The sequence below is a fragment of the Pinus tabuliformis genome, chromosome 2_1 (genome assembly GCF_031772625.1).
Source record: "Pinus tabuliformis cultivar Carrire ecotype Pingquan chromosome 2_1, CPIR1, whole genome shotgun sequence".
Taxonomy (NCBI): Eukaryota; Viridiplantae; Streptophyta; class Pinopsida; order Pinales; family Pinaceae; genus Pinus; species Pinus tabuliformis.
The window spans coordinates 67006404-67025096 of NC_142299.1; the positions used below are offsets into that span (position 1 = coordinate 67006404).

Here is an 18693-nt window from a genome sequence, read left to right on the forward strand (position 1 = left end):
AGCGGACAGGGCAAGTGCATGTACATGGTATTTTTTAATAATTTTTTAATATTAAAATATTTAAAAATATTTTAAATATTAAAAAATATGAGTACAAAATAGCTAAAAAATAGCTAAAAATAGCTAAAAAATAGCTCTCCTCATGCAAAAAATCTGAAAAAACATGTACTGCTCCTGGAAGAAGAATGCACTGCTCCTGTAGAAAATCAAGGCCGGGGGTCGGAACTGCTCATGTAAAAAGTGCCGATCTTGCGCGGATTCCGCCAACAAATCAGGGGCCTGGGAATATGCTGAAGCAAAGGGTGACGCTGGAATTCTCCATGCAGTTTAGGGTTTAGGGAACCCCCAAGGTTCAAAGCACGAGTGGCTTCACAATAGTCCAGCTTCAACACCAAGGGGGCCCTTTTGAGGCCAAGAGAGTGAAGAGGACCTCGCGCATAGACCCGCTGCAATAGAGCAACCCTTTGATCCCAATGGACCTTGGCAAAACATGCCTGGAGGAAATCCGGTGGATAGCCCCTCGACCGAAGCCTGCTGTAGAAAACCCGTCTGAGTTCGAGGAAGCCCATCTCAGTGCTCTCTCGAAGAAGATACCTCTGCAGCTCATTAACCACAAATGCAACTTTCTGGTGCTTGGGATGCCAGGAAGTAAAGGGAATATACTGGTATGCATTCAGTGGTTTCTGGAAGCATCTGGTGGAAAGCTTTCCAGAGGTGTGGAAGTCATCACCTTTGAAAAGCACTATGTCCAGAATGTTGATGCTGGATGATGAAATGCAAGAAGTAATGCGGATGTGCTCAGGATAAATGGACTGGTAGCAATCCAAGAATTGGACCAACCTCTCTCTGGAGCCATTCCAGACCATGCAACCATCATCAATAAACCGTCTGAAAAGCTGAATCTCTGGAGCACGAAATCTTCGGAAGACTTCTTGCTCAAGATGGCAAAGGAAGAGACATGCATACACAACAGCAAAAATGCTGCCCATGGCAGTGCCTCTAATCTGCCGGTAATAAGAGCCATCAAACTGCAAAAAATGCCACTTGAGCACCAACTCAGTTGCACTGACAAGAAAATCCACATCCTCTGGAGTGAAGAAATCAGTGGTACTATGCTCAATCATATCCCGTAAGGCATGCAAGCCTTCCTGAGTAGGAATACTGGGATAGAGGGACTCTACATCGAAAGTAACAAGAAATGAATCGGGAGCAAAACGCTTGGATTCAATATCCTGCAATAAGGAGAGAGAGTCTGGAAGATGGTTGGGCTGAGCCAACAAAGTACCAAGAAGTTTAAAATGCAAAAATTTGGAGAGAGGCTCTAACATAAACCCATTGTAAGCACAGATAGGCCTACCGACAGGAGGGTTTTTGTGGATCTTCCAAATAAAGTAAAGCCTGCAAGCTTTGGCATCTTGCGGCTTGATTTGCATTATATACTCCCACTGCTGAACCGAGAGAAGGTTGCGATATCTTGCTTGAAGCTGCCTGAGAGACCTGCTGATGGCCAACCACGGAACCGATGCATACTGCCTGTAGACATTGAGATCAGCTAGTTGCCTATGGGCTTCGGCAACATAGTTTTCTCTGTCAAGAACCACAATCCCCAAGTTCTTGTCTGCTGGTTTGATCACAATAGGGAGTCGGCGAAGACTCTTTAATGCAAGCAATTGGGATCTAGCAAAACTGGGTTTGGGGGTAAACTGGACGGAAGCAATGCGGGTTTGAAGGATGGAAAGGCCAAGCTGAAGGGCACGATTAAGATCGGGGTCATTAATCGGAGGTTCCCAGGTAGGGTTTGGCAGGCGGAAAGGATTATAGGTATCATCATCAGAAGAAAGACGAAAAAATCTTCTGAGACGGCAAAGACGGGAAAAATAAGCAAATTCTTTAAGAATGTCATCAATGGCCATGGGTGGGGGCCGGGGGATGTATTTGTGCCCTAGGCCCAATAATTTGGTTTGACTGAAGGAAAGAGAGACTGAGGAGAGATTGTGAATAGCAAGATTGCTAATTCGACGATCAATCTGGGAAGGGGTCATTTTTCCAATCAGGTAAACTAAATAAGAGGAAGGGCTAATGGAGGGCAACCAATACAAATGACGGGAATTGCTTACATAGAAAGAGCCTTGCCTTTCCCTTTGAATCCGGCAGGGGTTTGATGAACACCTTGCCCATGTGGAGCAAATGGGGCAGCCTTCGGATTCAAACTAGTGTTCTAGGAAGGCTGGTTTGGAAAGGAGGCCGACTGCCCAGCAACAGATCTGGTGGAGCGGTTTCCTCGGCGGAAACGCCCCCTGCCCATCCCGTTTTTTGGCCGGGATTGCTGATCTAGGGCACCCTGCTGCTGCTGCTGTCTCTGAGGCTGCCTGCGCAGTTGCTCAGGCTCACTGCGCAGTTGCTGGGGCTGCCTGCGCAGAGGCCTCTTTTGCCTGCGCAGAGGCTGCTGCTGCTGCTGTGGGGGCCGGTTCTGCTGCTGATGCTGCTGGGGTTGCCTCTGCTGCTGTTGCTGGGGCTGTCTACGCTGCTGCTGCTGCTGGGGTTTCTGCCGAGAATGTTGCTGGGGCTGCTGCTGGGGAGAAGCATCCAAGCGAGAAGCAAGATGATCAATTTTTTGTTGCTGGGTTTGGAGAGATTTTGCAATTTCTCTTCGAACCAGAACAGCAATGGCTTCCTCACGAGGAATATCATTTGCTTGCTTAGCTGCTTCTTCCCGAGCGGAATTTCTGGCAGCTTGGGCAGCATCTCTGGCAGAACGACGAAGAACAAGCTCGGTCTTGAAATCATTGACTTGTCGACTGTAAGTGGACAAGGCAAGTGAACACCAATGGGCAGCAACAAGACTACCATCAACAGGACCGGTGGAGCTAATAAACTCCATGTCTTCGAAAGGAAGGGCAAGCTGGAGAAGCTTTTCTTTGAAATCTGAAACAAGATTAGAAACCCTAGCTCCATTTTGCTCCACAATAGATTGCTCATGCCGTAAGTAGAGTTCATGGCAATCTCTTTGATATCTGGCAGTAAGGGCATCAAGACCACCTTTGAGGGCATCATTGGTGTCAGGATCAGAAGCTACAAGACCTGGTGTTTTAACCATAAGGCTTTGAATAACACGGTTGTCTTGTTGAAGAGCAAGCAGTTTCTCAACAAGCGACTGAGATCTATGCAAGATTTCAGTGGCTTTTTGGAAATCCTTGACTGCACGAGAAATTACTTCGGTCCAGGCAGTGGGCAACGACGGAATTTCATTATTACCCGGAAGCTGGCGGGCAAAAGATGATTCCGGATCATGAGGAGCTGGTTGCCGAGAAGGGTCCGGCTGAGGAAAATCAAGATGGGGCTGCGCAGTCTCAAGAGGGGGCTGCGCAGTCTCAAGAGGGGGCTGCGCAGTTCCTGGAGGGGACTGCGCAGCCTCATTGTTGCCAGCTGAATGATGCTCCGGTGGGCTGAAAAGAAAGGGCCCAGAAGAATTCCGCTTCTCTTTTTCTCGGTTTACAATTTCGTCAATCTCACGGGAAGAAGGAGTGTTATCCCAGACGAACTGCTGAATAACATTTTCAATAATGTTCCTCGGAGACTGAGCAGAATCACGTTCGGGAGGATCACGATCATTATGAGATTGAGAATTGGCCCTGGAATGAGATCTAGTAATAGGACCTGTGAAATCATTAGGGTTTCTCGCCATGGACTTAGTTTAGGGCTTAATGCAAGAAAGAGAGTAAGGCGGAAACCAAAATGAAAATACACCCAATAATAACCGATATAGAAGAACCGGAGATAAAAAACCGAGACAGATGAACCGATACAAAAACTGTCGTGAAAAACTTTCGCGAAAAACTGTCGCGAAAAATTTGCGCGAAAAACTGTCGCGAAAAACTGCCGCAGAAAAACTTTCGCAGAAAAACTTTCGCAGAAACACTTTCGCAGAAAAACTTTCGCAGAAAAACTTTCGCAGAAAACTTTCGCAGAAAAACTTTCGCGAAAAACTGTCGCGAAAAACTGTCGCAGAAAACTTTCGCAGAAAAACTTTCGCAGAAAACTTTCGCGAAAAACTGTCGCAGAAAACTTTCGCAGAAAAACTTTCGCAGAAAACTTTCGCGAAAAACTGTCGCGAGAAACTTTCGCGAAAAACTGTCGCGAAAGACTGTCGCGAAAAACTGCCGCAGAAAAACCGATACAGAAGGACTGTAAATAAAAACCGATACAAGATAAAAATGCTCAAGGACAAGAGATTATGCAAAACACATAATAAGTAGAACAGATCTTTGTATTAACATCAAACTAGTTTCGTCCTCAATGGGACTCATCAGTGATACAAAGAGAATGAGCTACTTGCTGTCCTTATATAGCAAAAGCGGACAGGGCAAGTGCATGTACATGGTATTTTTTAATAATTTTTTAATATTAAAATATTTTAAAATATTTTAAATATTAAAAAATATGAGTACAAAATAGCTAAAAAATAGCTAAAAATAGCTAAAAAATAGCTCTCCTCATGCAAAAAATCTGAAAAAACATGTACTGCTCCTGGAAGAAGAATGCACTGCTCCTGTAGAAAATCAAGGCCGGGGGTCGGAACTGCTCATGTAAAAAGTGCCGATCTTGCGCGGATTCCGCCAACAAATCAGGGGCCTGGGAATATGCTGAAGCAAAGGGTGACGCTGGAATTCTCCATGCAGTTTAGGGTTTAGGGTTTTAGGGTTTAGGGTTTAGGGTTTTAGGGTTTAGGGTTTAAGGGTTTTAGGGTTTAGGGTTTAGGGTTTAGGGGTTAGGGGTTAGGGTTTAGGGTTTAGGGTTTAGGGCTTAGGGTTTAAGGGTTTAAGGGTTTTTAGGGTTTAAGGGTTTAGGGTTTAGGGTTTAGGGTTTAGGGGGTTTAGTGTTTAGGGTTTAGGGGTTAGGGGTTAGGGGTTTAGGGTTTAGGGTTTAGGGTTTAGGGGTTAGGGTTTAGGGTTTTAGGGTTTAGGGTTTAGGGTTTAGGGTTAGGGGTTAGGGGTTTGGTGTTTGGGGTTTGGGGTTTGAGGGTTTGAGGGTTGAGGGTTGAGGGTTGAGGGTTGAGAGGGTTTAGGGTTTAGGGTTTAGGGTTTGGGGTTTGGGGTTTGGGGTTTAGGGTTTGGGGTTTGGGGTTTAGGGTGTAGGGTTTAGGGTGTAGGGTGTAGGTTGTAGGGTTTAGGGTTTAGGGTTTAGGGTTTATGGGGTTTAGGGTTTATGGGGTTTAGGGTTTAGGGTGTAGGGTGTAGGGTGTAGGGTTTAGGGTTTAGGGTTTAGGGTTTAGGGGGTTTAGGTTTTAGGGTTTTTGGGGTTTAGGGTTTAGGGTTTTAGGGTTTAGGGTTTTAGGGTTTAGGGTTTAGGGTTTAGGGTTTAACAAGAAAGAGAGTAAGGCGGAAACCGAAACGAAAATACACCCAATAATAACCGATATAGAAGAACCGGAGATAAAAAACCGAGACAGATGAACCGATACAAAAACTGTCGTGAAAAACTTTCGCGAAAAACTGTCGCGAAAAACTTGCGCGAAAGACTGTCGCGAAAAACTGCCGCAGAAAAACTGTCGCAGAAAAACTTTCGCAGAAAACTTTCGCAGAAAAACTTTCGCAGAAAAACTTTCGCAGAAAACTTTCGCAGAAAAACTTTCGCAGAAAAACTTTCGCAGAAAAACTTTCGCAGAAAATTTTCGCAGAAAAACTTTCGCAGAAAACTTTCGCAGAAAAACTTTCGCGAAAAACTGTCGCGAAAAACTGTCGCAGAAAACTTTCGCAGAAAAACTTTCGCAGAAAACTTTCGCGAAAAACTGTCGCAGAAAACTTTCGCAGAAAACTTTCGCGAAAAACTGTCGCGAGAAACTTTCGCGAAAAACTGTCGCGAAAGACTGTCGCGAAAAACTGACGCAGAAAAACCGATACAGAAGGACTGTAAATAAAAACCGATACAAGATAAAAATGCTCAAGGACAAGAGATTATGCAAAACACATAATAAGTAGAACAGATCTTTGTATTAACATCAAACTAGTTTCGTCCTCAATGGGACTCATCAGTGATACAAAGAGAATGAGCTAGTTGCTGTCCTTATATAGCAAAAGCGGACAGGGCAAGTGCATGTACATGGTATTTTTTAATAATTTTTTAATATTAAAATATTTAAAAATATTTTAAATATTAAAAAATATGAGTACAAAATAGCTAAAAAATAGCTAAAAATAGCTAAAAAATAGCTCTCCTCATGCAAAAAATCTGAAAAAACATGTACTGCTCCTGGAAGAAGAATGCACTGCTCCTGTAGAAAATCAAGGCCGGGGGTCGGAACTGCTCATGTAAAAAGTGCCGATCTTGCCCGGATTCCGCCAACAAATCAGGGGCCTGGGAATATGCTGAAGCAAAGGGTAACGCTGGAATTCTCCATGCAGTTTAGGGTTTAGGGAACCCCCAAGGTTCAAAGCACGAGTGGCTTCACAATAGTCCAGCTTCAACACCAAGGGGGCCCTTTTGAGGCCAAGAGAGTGAAGAGGACCTCGCGCATAGACCCGCTGCAATAGAGCAACCCTTTGATCCCAATGGACCTTGGCAAAACATGCCTGGAGGAAATCCGGTGGATAGCCCCTCGACCGAAGCCTGCTGTAGAAAACCCGTCTGAGTTCGAGGAAGCCCATCTCAGTGCTCTCTCGAAGAAGATACCTCTGCAGCTCATTAACCACAAATGCAACTTTCTGGTGCTTGGGATGCCAGGAAGTAAAGGGAATATACTGGTATGCATTCAGTGGTTTCTGGAAGCATCTGGTGGAAAGCTTTCCAGAGGTGTGGAAGTCATCACCTTTGAAAAGCACTATGTCCAGAAAGTTGATGCTGGATGATGAAATGCAAGAAGTAATGCGGATGTGCTCAGGATAAATGGACTGGTAGCAATCCAAGAATTGGACCAATCTCTCTCTGGAGCCATTCCAGACCATGCAACCATCATCAATAAACCGTCTGAAAAGCTGAATCTCTGGAGCAGGAAATCTTCGGAAGACTTCTTGCTCAAGATGGCAAAGGAAGAGACATGCATACACAACAGCAAAATTGTTGCCCATGGCAGTGCCTCTAATCTGCCGGTAATAAGAGCCATCAAACTGCAAAAAATGCCACTTGAGCACCAACTCAGCTGCACTGACAAGAAAATCCACATCCTCTGGAGTGAAGAAATCAATGGTACTATGCTCAATCATATCCCGTAAGGCATGCAAGCCTTCCTGAGTAGGAATACTGGGATAGAGGGACTCTACATCGAAAGTAACAAGAAATGAATCGGGAGCAAAACGCTTGGATTCAATATCCTGCAATAAGGAGAGAGAGTCTGGAAGATGGTTGGGCTGAGCCAACAAAGTACCAAGAAGTTTAAAATGCAAAAATTTGGAGAGAGGCTCCAACATAAACCCATTGTAAGCACAGATAGGCCTACCGACAGGAGGGTTTTTGTGGATCTTCCAAATAAAGTAAAGCCTGCAAGCTTTGGCATCTTGCGGCTTGATTTGCATTATATACTCCCACTGCTGAACCGAGAGAAGGTTGCGATATCTTGCTTGAAGCTGCCTGAGAGACCTGCTGATGGCCAACCACGGAACCGATGCATACTGCCTGTAGACATTGAGATCAGCCAGTTGCCTATGGGCTTCGGCAACATAGTTTTCTCTGTCAAGAACCACAATCCCCAAGTTCTTGTCTGCTGGTTTGATCACAATAGGGAGTCGGCGAAGACTCTTTAATGCAAGCAATTGGGATCTAGCAAAACTGGGTTTGGGGGTAAACTGGACGGAAGCAATGCGGGTTTGAAGGATGGAAAGGCCAAGCTGAAGGGCACGATTAAGATCAGGGTCATTAATCGGAGGTTCCCAGGTAGGGTTTGGCAGGCGGAAAGGATTATAGGTATCATCATCAGAAGAAAGACGAAAAAATCTTCTGAGACGGCAAAGACGGGAAAAATAAGCAAATTCTTTAAGAATGTCATCAATGGCCATGGGTGGGGGCCGGGGGATGTATTTGTGCCCTAGGCCCAATAATTTGGTTTGACTGAAGGAAAGAGAGACTGAGGAGAGATTGTGAATAGCAAGATTGCTAATTCGACGATCAATCTGGGAAGGGGTCATTTTTCCAATCAGGTAAACTAAATAAGAGGAAGGGCTAATGGAGGGCAACCAATACAAATGACGGGAATTGCTTACATAGAAAGAGCCTTGCCTTTCCCTTTGAATCCGGCAGGGATTTGATGAACACCTTGCCCATGTGGAGCAAATGGGGCAGCCTCCGGATTCAAACCAGTGTTCTGGGAAGGCTGGTTTGGAAAGGAGGCCGACTGCCCAGCAACAGATCTGGTGGAGCGGTTTCCTCGGCGGAAACGCCCCCTACCCATCCCGTTTTTTGGCCGGGATTGCTGATCTAGGGCACCCTGCTGCTGCTGCTGTCTCTGAGGTTGCCTGCGCAGTTGCTCAGGCTCACTGCGCAGTTGCTGGGGCTGCCTGCGCAGAGGCCTCTTTTGCCTGCGCAGAGGCTGCTGCTGCTGCTGTGGGGGCCGGTTCTGCTGCTGATGCTGCTGGGGTTGCCTCTGTTGCTGTTGCTGGGGCTGTCTACGCTGCTGCTGCTGCTGGGGTTTCTGCCGAGAATGTTGCTGGGGCTGCAGCTGGGGAGAAGCATCCAAGCGAGAACCAAGATGATCAATTTTCTGTTGCTGGGTTTGGAGAGATTTTGCAATTTCTCTTCGAACCAGAACAGCAATGGCTTCCTCACGAGGAATATCATTAGCTTGCTTAGCTGCTTCTTCCCGAGCGGAATTTCTGGCAGCTTGGGCAGCATCTCTGGCAGAACGACGAAGAACAAGCTCGGTCTTGAAATCATTGACTTGTCGACTGTAAGTGGACAAGGCAAGTGAACACCAATGGGCAGCAACAAGACTACCATCAACAGGACCGGTGGAGCTAATAAACTCCATGTCTTCGAAAGGAAGGGCAAGCTGGAGAAGCTTTTCTTTGAAATCTGAAACAAGATTAGAAACCCTAGCTCCATTTTGCTCCACAATAGATTGCTCATGTCGTAAGTAGAGTTCATGGCAATCTCTTCGATATCTGGCAGTAAGGGCATCAAGACCACCTTTGAGGGCATCATTGGTGTCAGGATCAGAAGCTACAAGACCCGGTGTTTTAACCATAAGGCTTTGAATAACACGGTTGTCTTGTTGAAGAGCAAGCAGTTTCTCAACAAGCGACTGAGATCTATGCAAGATTTCAGTGGCTTTTTGGAAATCCTTGACTGCACGAGAAATTACTTCGGTCCAGGCAGTGGGCAACGGCGGAATTTCATTATTACCCGGAAGCTGGCGGGCAAAAGATGATTCCGGATCATGAGGAGCTGGTTGCCGAGAAGGGTCCGGCTGAGGAAAATCAAGATGGGGCTGCGCAGTCTCAAGAGGGGGCTGCGCAGTCTCAAGATGAGGCTGCGCAGTTCCTGGAGGGGACTGCGCAGCCTCATTGTCGCCAGCTGAATGATGCTCCGGTGGGCTGAAAAGAAAGGGCCCAAAAGAATTCCGCTTCTCTTTTTCTCGGTTTACAATTTCGTCAATCTCACGGGAAGAAGGAGTGTTATCCCAGACGAACTGCTGAATAACATTTTCAATAATGTTCCTCCGAGACTGAGCAGAATCACGTTCGGGAGGATCACGATCATTATGAGATTGAGAATTGGCCCTGGAATGAGATCTAGTAACAGGACCTGTGAAATCATTAGGGTTTCTCGCCATGGACTTAGTTTAGGGCTTAACAAGAAAGAGAGTAAGGCGGAAACCGAAACGAAAATACACCCAATAATAACCGATATAGAAGAACCGGAGATAAAAAACCGAGACAGATGAACCGATACAAAAACTGTCGTGAAAAACTTTCGCGAAAAACTGTCGCGAAAAACTTGCGCGAAAGACTGTCGCGAAAAACTGCCGCAGAAAAACTTTCGCAGAAAACTTTCGCAGAAAAACTTTCGCAGAAAAACTTTCGCAGAAAACTTTCGCAGAAAAACTTTCGCAGAAAACTTTCGCAGAAAAACTTTCGCAGAAAAACTTTCGCAGAAAACTTTCGCAGAAAAACTTTCGCGAAAAACTGTCGCGAAAAACTGTCGCAGAAAACTTTCGCAGAAAAACTTTCGCAGAAAACTTTCGCGAAAAACTGTCGCAGAAAACTTTCGCAGAAAACTTTCGCGAAAAACTGTCGCGAGAAACTTTCGCGAAAAACTGTCGCGAAAGACTGTCGCGAAAAACTGACGCAGAAAAACCGATACAGAAGGACTGTAAATAAAAACCGATACAAGATAAAAATGCTCAAGGACAAGAGATTATGCAAAACACATAATAAGTAGAACAGATCTTTGTATTAACATCAAACTAGTTTCGTCCTCAATGGGACTCATCAGTGATACAAAGAGAATGAGCTACTTGCTGTCCTTATATAGCAAAAGCGGACAGGGCAAGTGCATGTACATGGTATTTTTTAATAATTTTTTAATATTAAAATATTTAAAAATATTTTAAATATTAAAAAATATGAGTACAAAATAGCTAAAAAATAGCTAAAAATAGCTAAAAAATAGCTCTCCTCATGCAAAAAATCTGAAAAAACATGTACTGCTCCTGGAAGAAGAATGCACTGCTCCTGTAGAAAATCAAGGCCGGGGGTCGGAACTGCTCATTTAAAAAGTGCCGATCTTGCGCGGATTCCGCCAACAAATCAGGGGCCTGGGAATATGCTGAAGCAAAGGGTGACGCTGGAATTCTCCATGCAGTTTAGGGTTTAGGAAACCCCCAAGGTTCAAAGCACGAGTGGCTTCACAATAGTCCAGCTTCAACACCAAGGGGGCCCTTTTGAGGCCAAGAGAGTGAAGAGGACCTCGCGCATAGACCCGCTGCAATAGAGCAACCCTTTGATCCCAATGGACCTTGGCAAAACATGCCTGGAGGAAATCCGGTGGATAGCCCCTCGACCGAAGCCTGCTGTAGAAAACCCGTCTGAGTTCGAGGAAGCCCATCTCAGTGCTCTCTCTCGAAGATACCTCTGCAGCTCATTAACCACAAATGCAACTTTCTGGTGCTTGGGATGCCAGGAAGTAAAGGGAATATACTGGTATGCATTCAGTGGTTTCTGGAAGCATCTGGTGGAAAGCTTTCCAGAGGTGTGGAAGTCATCACCTTTGAAAAGCACTATGTCCAGAAAGTTGATGCTGGATGATGAAATGCAAGAAGTAATGCGGATGTGCTCAGGATAAATGGACTGGTAGCAATCCAAGAATTGGACCAATCTCTCTCTGGAGCCATTCCAGACCATGCAACCATCATCAATAAACCGTCTGAAAAGCTGAATCTCTGGAGCAGGAAATCTTCGGAAGACTTCTTGCTCAAGATGGCAAAGGAAGAGACATGCATACACAACAGCAAAATTGCTGCCCATGGCAGTGCCTCTAATCTGCCGGTAATAAGAGCCATCAAACTGCAAAAAATGCCACTTGAGCACCAACTCAGCTGCACTGACAAGAAAATCCACATCCTCTGGAGTGAAGAAATCAGTGGTACTATGCTCAATCATATCCCGTAAGGCATGCAAGCCTTCCTGAGTAGGAATACTGGGATAGAGGGACTCTACATCGAAAGTAACAAGAAATGAATCGGGAGCAAAACGCTTGGATTCAATATCCTGCAATAAGGAGAGAGAGTCTGGAAGATGGTTGGGCTGAGCCAACAAAGTACCAAGAAGTTTAAAATGCAAAAATTTGGAGAGAGGCTCCAACATAAACCCATTGTAAGCACAGATAGGCCTACCGACAGGAGGGTTTTTGTGGATCTTCCAAATAAAGTAAAGCCTGCAAGCTTTGGCATCTTGCGGCTTGATTCGCATTATATACTCCCACTGCTGAACCGAGAGAAGGTTGCGATATCTTGCTTGAAGCTGCCTGAGAGACCTGCTGATGGCCAACCACGGAACCGATGCATACTGCCTGTAGACATTGAGATCAGCCAGTTGCCTATGGGCTTCGGCAACATAGTTTTCTCTGTCAAGAACCACAATCCCCAAGTTCTTGTCTGTTGGTTTGATCACAATAGGGAGTCGACGAAGACTCTTTAATGCAAGCAATTGGGATCTAGCAAAACTGGGTTTGGGGGTAAACTGGACGGAAGCAATGCGGGTTTGAAGGATGGAAAGGCCAAGCTGAAGGGCACGATTAAGATCAGGGTCATTAATCGGAGGTTCCCAGGTAGGGTTTGGCAGGCGGAAAGGATTATAGGTATCATCATCAGAAGAAAGACGAAAAAATCTTCTGAGATGGCAAAGACGGGAAAAATAAACAAATTCTTTAAGAATGTCATCAATGGCCATGGGTGGGGGCCGGGGGATGTATTTGTGCCCTAGGCCCAATAATTTGGTTTGACTGAAGGAAAGAGAGACTGAGGAGAGATTGTGAATAGCAAGATTGCTAATTCGACGATCAATCTGGGAAGGGGTCATTTTTCCAATCAGGTAAACTAAATAAGAGGAAGGGCTAATGGAGGGCAACCAATACAAATGACGGGAATTGCTTACATAGAAAGAGCCTTGCCTTTCCCTTTGAATCCGGCAGGGATTTGATGAACACCTTGCCCATGTGGAGCAAATGGGGCAGCCTCCGGATTCAAACCAGTGTTCTGGGAAGGCTGGTTTGGAAAGGAGGTCGACTGCCCAGCAACAGATCTGGTGGAGCGGTTTCCTCGGTGGAAACGCCCCCTGCCCATCCCGTTTTTTGGCCGGGATTGCTGATCTAGGGCACCCTGCTGCTGCTGCTGTCTCTGAGGCTGCCTGCGCAGTTGCTCAGGCTCACTGCGCAGTTGCTGGGGCTGCCTGCGCAGAGGCTGCTGCTGCTGCTGTGGGGGCCGGTTCTGCTGCTGGGGTTGCCTCTGCTGCTGTTGCTGGGGCTGTCTACGCTGCTGCTGCTGCTGGGGTTTCTGCCGAGAATGTTGCTGGGGCTGCTGCTGGGGAGAAGCATCCAAGCGAGAAGCAAGATGATCAATTTTCTGTTGCTGGGTTTGGAGAGATTTTGCAATTTCTCTTCGAACCAGAACAGCAATGGCTTCCTCACGAGGAATATCATTAGCTTGCTTAGCTGCTTCTTCCCGAGCGGAATTTATGGCAGCTTGGGCAGCATCTCTGGCAGAACGACGAAGAACAAGCTCGGTCTTGAAATCATTGACTTGTCGACTGTAAGTGGACAAGGCAAGTGAACACCAATGGGCAGCAACAAGACTACCATCAACAGGACCGGTGGAGCTAATAAACTCCATGTCTTCGAAAGGAAGGGCAAGCTGGAGAAGCTTTTCTTTGAAATCTGAAACAAGATTAGAAACCCTAGCTCCATTTTGCTCCACAATAGATTGCTCATGCCGTAAGTAGAGTTCATGGCAATCTCTTCGATATCTGGCAGTAAGGGCATCAAGACCACCTTTGAGGGCATCATTGGTGTCAGGATCAGAAGCTACAAGACCCGGTGTTTTAACCATAAGGCTTTGAATAACACGGTTGTCTTGTTGAAGAGCAAGCAGTTTCTCAACAAGCGACTGAGATCTATGCAAGATTTCAGTGGCTTTTTGGAAATCCTTGACTGCACGAGAAATTACTTCGGTCCAGGCAGTGGGCAACGGCGGAATTTCATTATTACCCGGAAGCTGGCGGGCAAAAGATGATTCCGGATCATGAGGAGCTGGTTGCCGAGAAGGGTCCGGCTGAGGAAAATCAAGATGGGGCTGCGCAGTCTCAAGAGGGGGCTGCGCAGTCTCAAGATGAGGCTGCGCAGTTCCTGGAGGGGACTGCGCAGCCTCATTGTCGCCAGCTGAATGATGCTCCGGTGGGCTGAAAAGAAAGGGCCCAGAAGAATTCCGCTTCTCTTTTTCTCGGTTTACAATTTCGTCAATCTCACGGGAAGAAGGAGTGTTATCCCAGACGAACTGTTGAATAACATTTTCAATAATGTTCCTCCGAGACTGAGCAGAATCACGTTCGGGAGGATCACGATCATTATGAGATTGAGAATTGGCCCTGGAATGAGATCTAGTAACAGGACCTGTGAAATCATTAGGGTTTCTCGCCATGGACTTAGTTTAGGGCTTAACAAGAAAGAGAGTAAGGCGGAAACCGAAACGAAAATACACCCAATAATAACCAATATAGAAGAACCGGAGATAAAAAACCGAGACAGATGAACCGATACAAAAACTGTTGTGAAAAACTTTCGCGAAAAACTGTCGCGAAAAACTTGCGCGAAAGACTGTCGCGAAAAACTGCCGCAGAAAAATTGTCGCAGAAAAACTTTCGCAGAAAACTTTCGCAGAAAAACTTTCGCAGAAAAACTTTCGCAGAAAACTTTCGCAGAAAACTTTCGCAGAAAAACTTTCGCAGAAAACTTTCGCAGAAAATTTTCGCAGAAAAACTTTCGCAGAAAACTTTCGCAGAAAAACTTTCGCGAAAAACTGTCGCGAAAAACTGTCGCAGAAAACTTTCGCAGAAAAACTTTCGCAGAAAACTTTCGCGAAAAACTGTCGCAGAAAACTTTCGCAGAAAACTTTCGCGAAAAACTGTCGCGAGAAACTTTCGCGAAAAACTGTCGCGAAAGACTGTCGCGAAAAACTGACGCAAAAAAACCGATACAGAAGGACTGTAAATAAAAACCGATACAAGATAAAAATGCTCAAGGACAAGAGATTATGCAAAACACATAATAAGTAGAACAGATCTTTGTATTAACATCAAACTAGTTTCGTCCTCAATGGGACTCATCAGTGATACAAAGAGAATGAGCTACTTGCTGTCCTTATATAGCAAAAACAGACAGGGCAAGTGCATGTACATGGTATTTTTTAATAATATTTTAATATTAAAATATTTAAAAATATTTTAAATATTAAAAAATATGAGTACAAAATAGCTAAAAAATAGCTAAAAATAGCTCTCCTCATGCAAAAAATCTGAAAAAACATGTACTGCTCCTGGAAGAAGAATGCACTGCTCCTGTAGAAAATCAAGGCCGGGGGTCGGAACTGCTCATGTAAAAAGTGCCGATCTTGCGCGGATTCCGCCAACAAATCAGGGGCCTGGGAATATGCTGAAGCAAAGGGTGACGCTGGAATTCTCCATGCAGTTTAGGGTTTAGGGAACCCCCAAGGTTCAAAGCATGAGTGGCTTCACAATAGTCCAGCTTCAACACCAAGGGGGCCCTTTTGAGGCCAAGAGAGTGAAGAGGACCTCGCGCATAGACCCGCTGCAATAGAGCAACCCTTTGATCCCAATGGACCTTGGCAAAACATGCCTGGAGGAAATCCGGTGGATAGCCCCTCAACCGAAGCCTGCTGTAGAAAACCCGTCTGAGTTCGAGGAAGCCCATCTCAGTGCTCTCTCGAAGAAGATACCTCTGCAGCTCATTAACCACAAATGCAACTTTCTGGTGCTTGGGATGCCAGGAAGTAAAGGGAATATACTGGTATGCATTCAGTGGTTTCTGGAAGCATCTGGTGGAAAGCTTTCCAGAGGTGTGGAAGTCATCACCTTTGAAAAGCACTATGTCCAGAAAGTTGATGCTGGATGATGAAATGCAAGAAGTAATGTGGATGTGCTCAGGATAAATGGACTGGTAGCAATCCAAGAATTGGACCAATCTCTCTCTGGAGCCATTCCAGACCATGCAACCATCATCAATAAACCGTCTGAAAAGCTGAATCTCTGGAGCAGGAAATCTTCGGAAGACTTCTTGCTCAAGATGGCAAAGGAAGAGTGTTACACAGTAATTTATCACTGCCTTCCTGTCAGTCACCCTGCTGTGTCCAGAAGTCACAATCACTAAGTGTTTGATCCCTGAACTGGCTTAAAACCCATTTTTCCAAAGTTTTGTGCATCAGCGCGTCTGTTCCTAAAATAACCGCGATGACCAGCGCCTCACAGTGTATTTCGTGCGCTGCCATCACGGAAGAACATCACTTTTCCGCGATGACGCACAGCGTGGCTTTCCCGTGTTCTTCTGCGCTGACATGACTTGTTCAGTTATTGTTACGTGCTGACAGCGCGGCAGTCTCTATATAATCCGCGCTGATCCAGTTTGGGCGAATTTGTTCAAACAACCATCCTTCCAGATCTCTCCAGGCTTGGTTGTTAGCTTTGTGAATATCGACTCCCTTCTATGGCATGTCTGTTCGACCCTTTGCAACTACTCCCCTTGAAGATAAGCTCATCCTTCCACCTTTTTAGGAGACTCCTTCTCCTATATAAACTTCCACCATTACCATGAGCAGCTAGTTAGAAACTAGTGGGAACTAGCTAGACTTAGCTTGGATTGCACAGAGCTTGTAGTGCTCAGATTGCTGCTATAGGTTTGGTGTGTTAGGAGTGGAAGTGATTGATTGCTTTGGGAAGTTTGTTTGTGACATTTGTGTGAGAGAGAGAGAGTTGTTTGTCTTGGGAGAACCATCCTCAAAGGTGAATGCTTGAGATACATGCTGACTGATCCCTCCTGAGAAGTTTATCGACGTCAGAACATTTGGTTGTACTCTTCTCTATTCTGATTAATAATAGATGACTGCTATTATTGTTCCATTCTCGTTTGTTTATGCAATGGATAAATGTGAATTATGTCTTTTCTGACTGGCATATAGTTACTTTTACTAGATTTCATGCTTGCGTTTGCCTTCTCTTCGTGTGTGCAGGTGTCCGTTCGCGGAGATCGCGGAGGACTGTGACCAGCCGAAGCGAAGAGGCGAAGGAGACATCTCTTCGTCCAACGACAGCGCAGGAATCCAAGTAGGTGCTCTTTACTTCTTGTTTAATTGTAACTAGGAACATGCGTGGCAGCATTGTGTGATTGTTGCTAGACCCCTATTGGGCTAGTAGGAATCGCCTCTATCCGTAGAGGGGATTTACCTCGCCAACAATTTGGCGACTCCGCTGGGGACCAGCCTTTTTGTCTCTTGAGTCCACTTTTGTGTTTGGCTTTGATTGATCTCTTTTTGGGTTTTTGGGATTGTCTTTATTGCTTATGAACTTTCTGGGTGTTGCTGGAAAGCGTCTTTATTATTAAAAAAGCTCCTGCCTTTGGTTTGGGAAGTTTTTATTTTGGCTTTCCTTGTTTTTTACTCCCAGCGCGTTTTATTTCGGAACAGTCGCGCTGACATTGCGACTCTGTTCTTTGGTTTTCTCTTCATCGCGCCTGTACGTCTAACAGCCGCGCTGACCCCGTTTTCAAGGGCAGCGCGCTTTATTCGTGTTCTTCCGCGCTGACATCGTGCCCCCTCTTCTTTGCGATTTTGGTCATCGCGTCTGTGTGCCTAATATCCGCGCTGACCTCGTTTGTCCTAGGGCAGCGCACTTTTTTCCTGACTTTCCGCGCTGACGTCGCAAAGTTGCTGAAGGCCTCCCCCTGTCAGCGCCAAGTTGCTGAAGGCTACCCGCGCTGAGCCTGAAAAACTCATTTTTGTCCAAATTGACCTCCTGAACCTCTTGCTGTGACTTTCCCTTCTTCTCCCCGCTTGTCTGATGACTTGTTTTTCACTCTCTGAACTTTGAACTGTTTGATTACGGAGCTCAACTCCATAGGGTTTCGTTTTGCTTGGTTTTAAGTTTGCAAACAACTTCCCTTCTAGCTGCTTGGTTCGTGTTTTCATCCTTACTTTTGCGATTACTGGATTGTGTTTGGGTCTCTAATTGACTGGTTGTGACTCTGGTCCGTCGGATGTTTGCTTTTCTCTATTGATTTCGCACTCTGAACCCTAGGACATCTAGTGGCCGTGTGTGTGTCAAGCCTCCCGTGAGGATCCCTGTTTGCTTGATTGACCAGCTCGTTCTAGACTCGTTTTCGCATTTTTTCAGTAATTGTCAGAGTGTATTGGATTGTGCTTCCAAGTGGTCTTTTTCGCTTCCTCGCTTGCGATCCTTGCTTGTTTTGCAGAGCTTAGATCACATAGCTCGTGCATTGCCTTGTTTCCTTTTGATTTCGAGACTTTGGTTGAGTGTTTTTGGGAACTTTGTGTGCTCTCATTAAGTAGTTTACTTGGTGTTCAGGTTCCTCCAAATTCCTTTGGGTGTTCTATGTCACTAAAAAGAAAACGAATTAGTAGCTTGCTTTAAAATTCAAAAAGGAAAAGAACATTTCATTGATTTGCATTTTCAAAAGAAAAGTTTCCTTTCCTCGCTTTAGTTGCATTTAGCTGCTTGTTTGTTTGTATTCGTTTTTGTTTAAAAAATTCTTTGCTCTCTCGTAGCTAGAATTCATCGAACGAAATGAAATTCTTTTGCATATAGATTGCATCTAAGTAATTGTGAGCGAACATACGATAGAGCTTGAAATCGAAACTTAACCTCAAGATCAACTGTAAAATGAACCAAATGAATCTAAAAACGCATTGGAACTAAACGCAAATATTTAGAAGTCTAGGTTAGAGACGTGTTCCGGCGTCTTAAAACATAGTCACTGTTGTTTCACATTAGGTTGGGTGATTCCTCCTTCTGTGACTCGATAGTGGTCTAATACGGACTGCGCTCCCACGTACCGTCGAGTATATAGGGAGACCCCACTAGGCTTTTATCCTTTAACCATAGGAAGCTGAGTCGGCCGCCCTACAATTCGCAATGCAGTGAACACAGCATTCACGAAGATTGACCACCCGTACCCTAAAAAGTATTC

At 45.3% G+C, this 18693-nt stretch overlaps 1 protein-coding gene across 1 annotated transcript; it reads right to left on the minus strand.

Moving 5' to 3' along the window:
• Nucleotides 1-10850: 10850 nt before the first annotated feature.
• LOC149198808 (uncharacterized) lies at nucleotides 10851-12506 on the minus strand. Its single transcript, XM_089400372.1, has one exon. It carries the CDS (start codon nucleotides 12504-12506, stop codon nucleotides 10851-10853), a length of 1656 nt encoding a protein of 551 aa, XP_089256498.1.
• Nucleotides 12507-18693: the final 6187 nt, after the last annotated feature.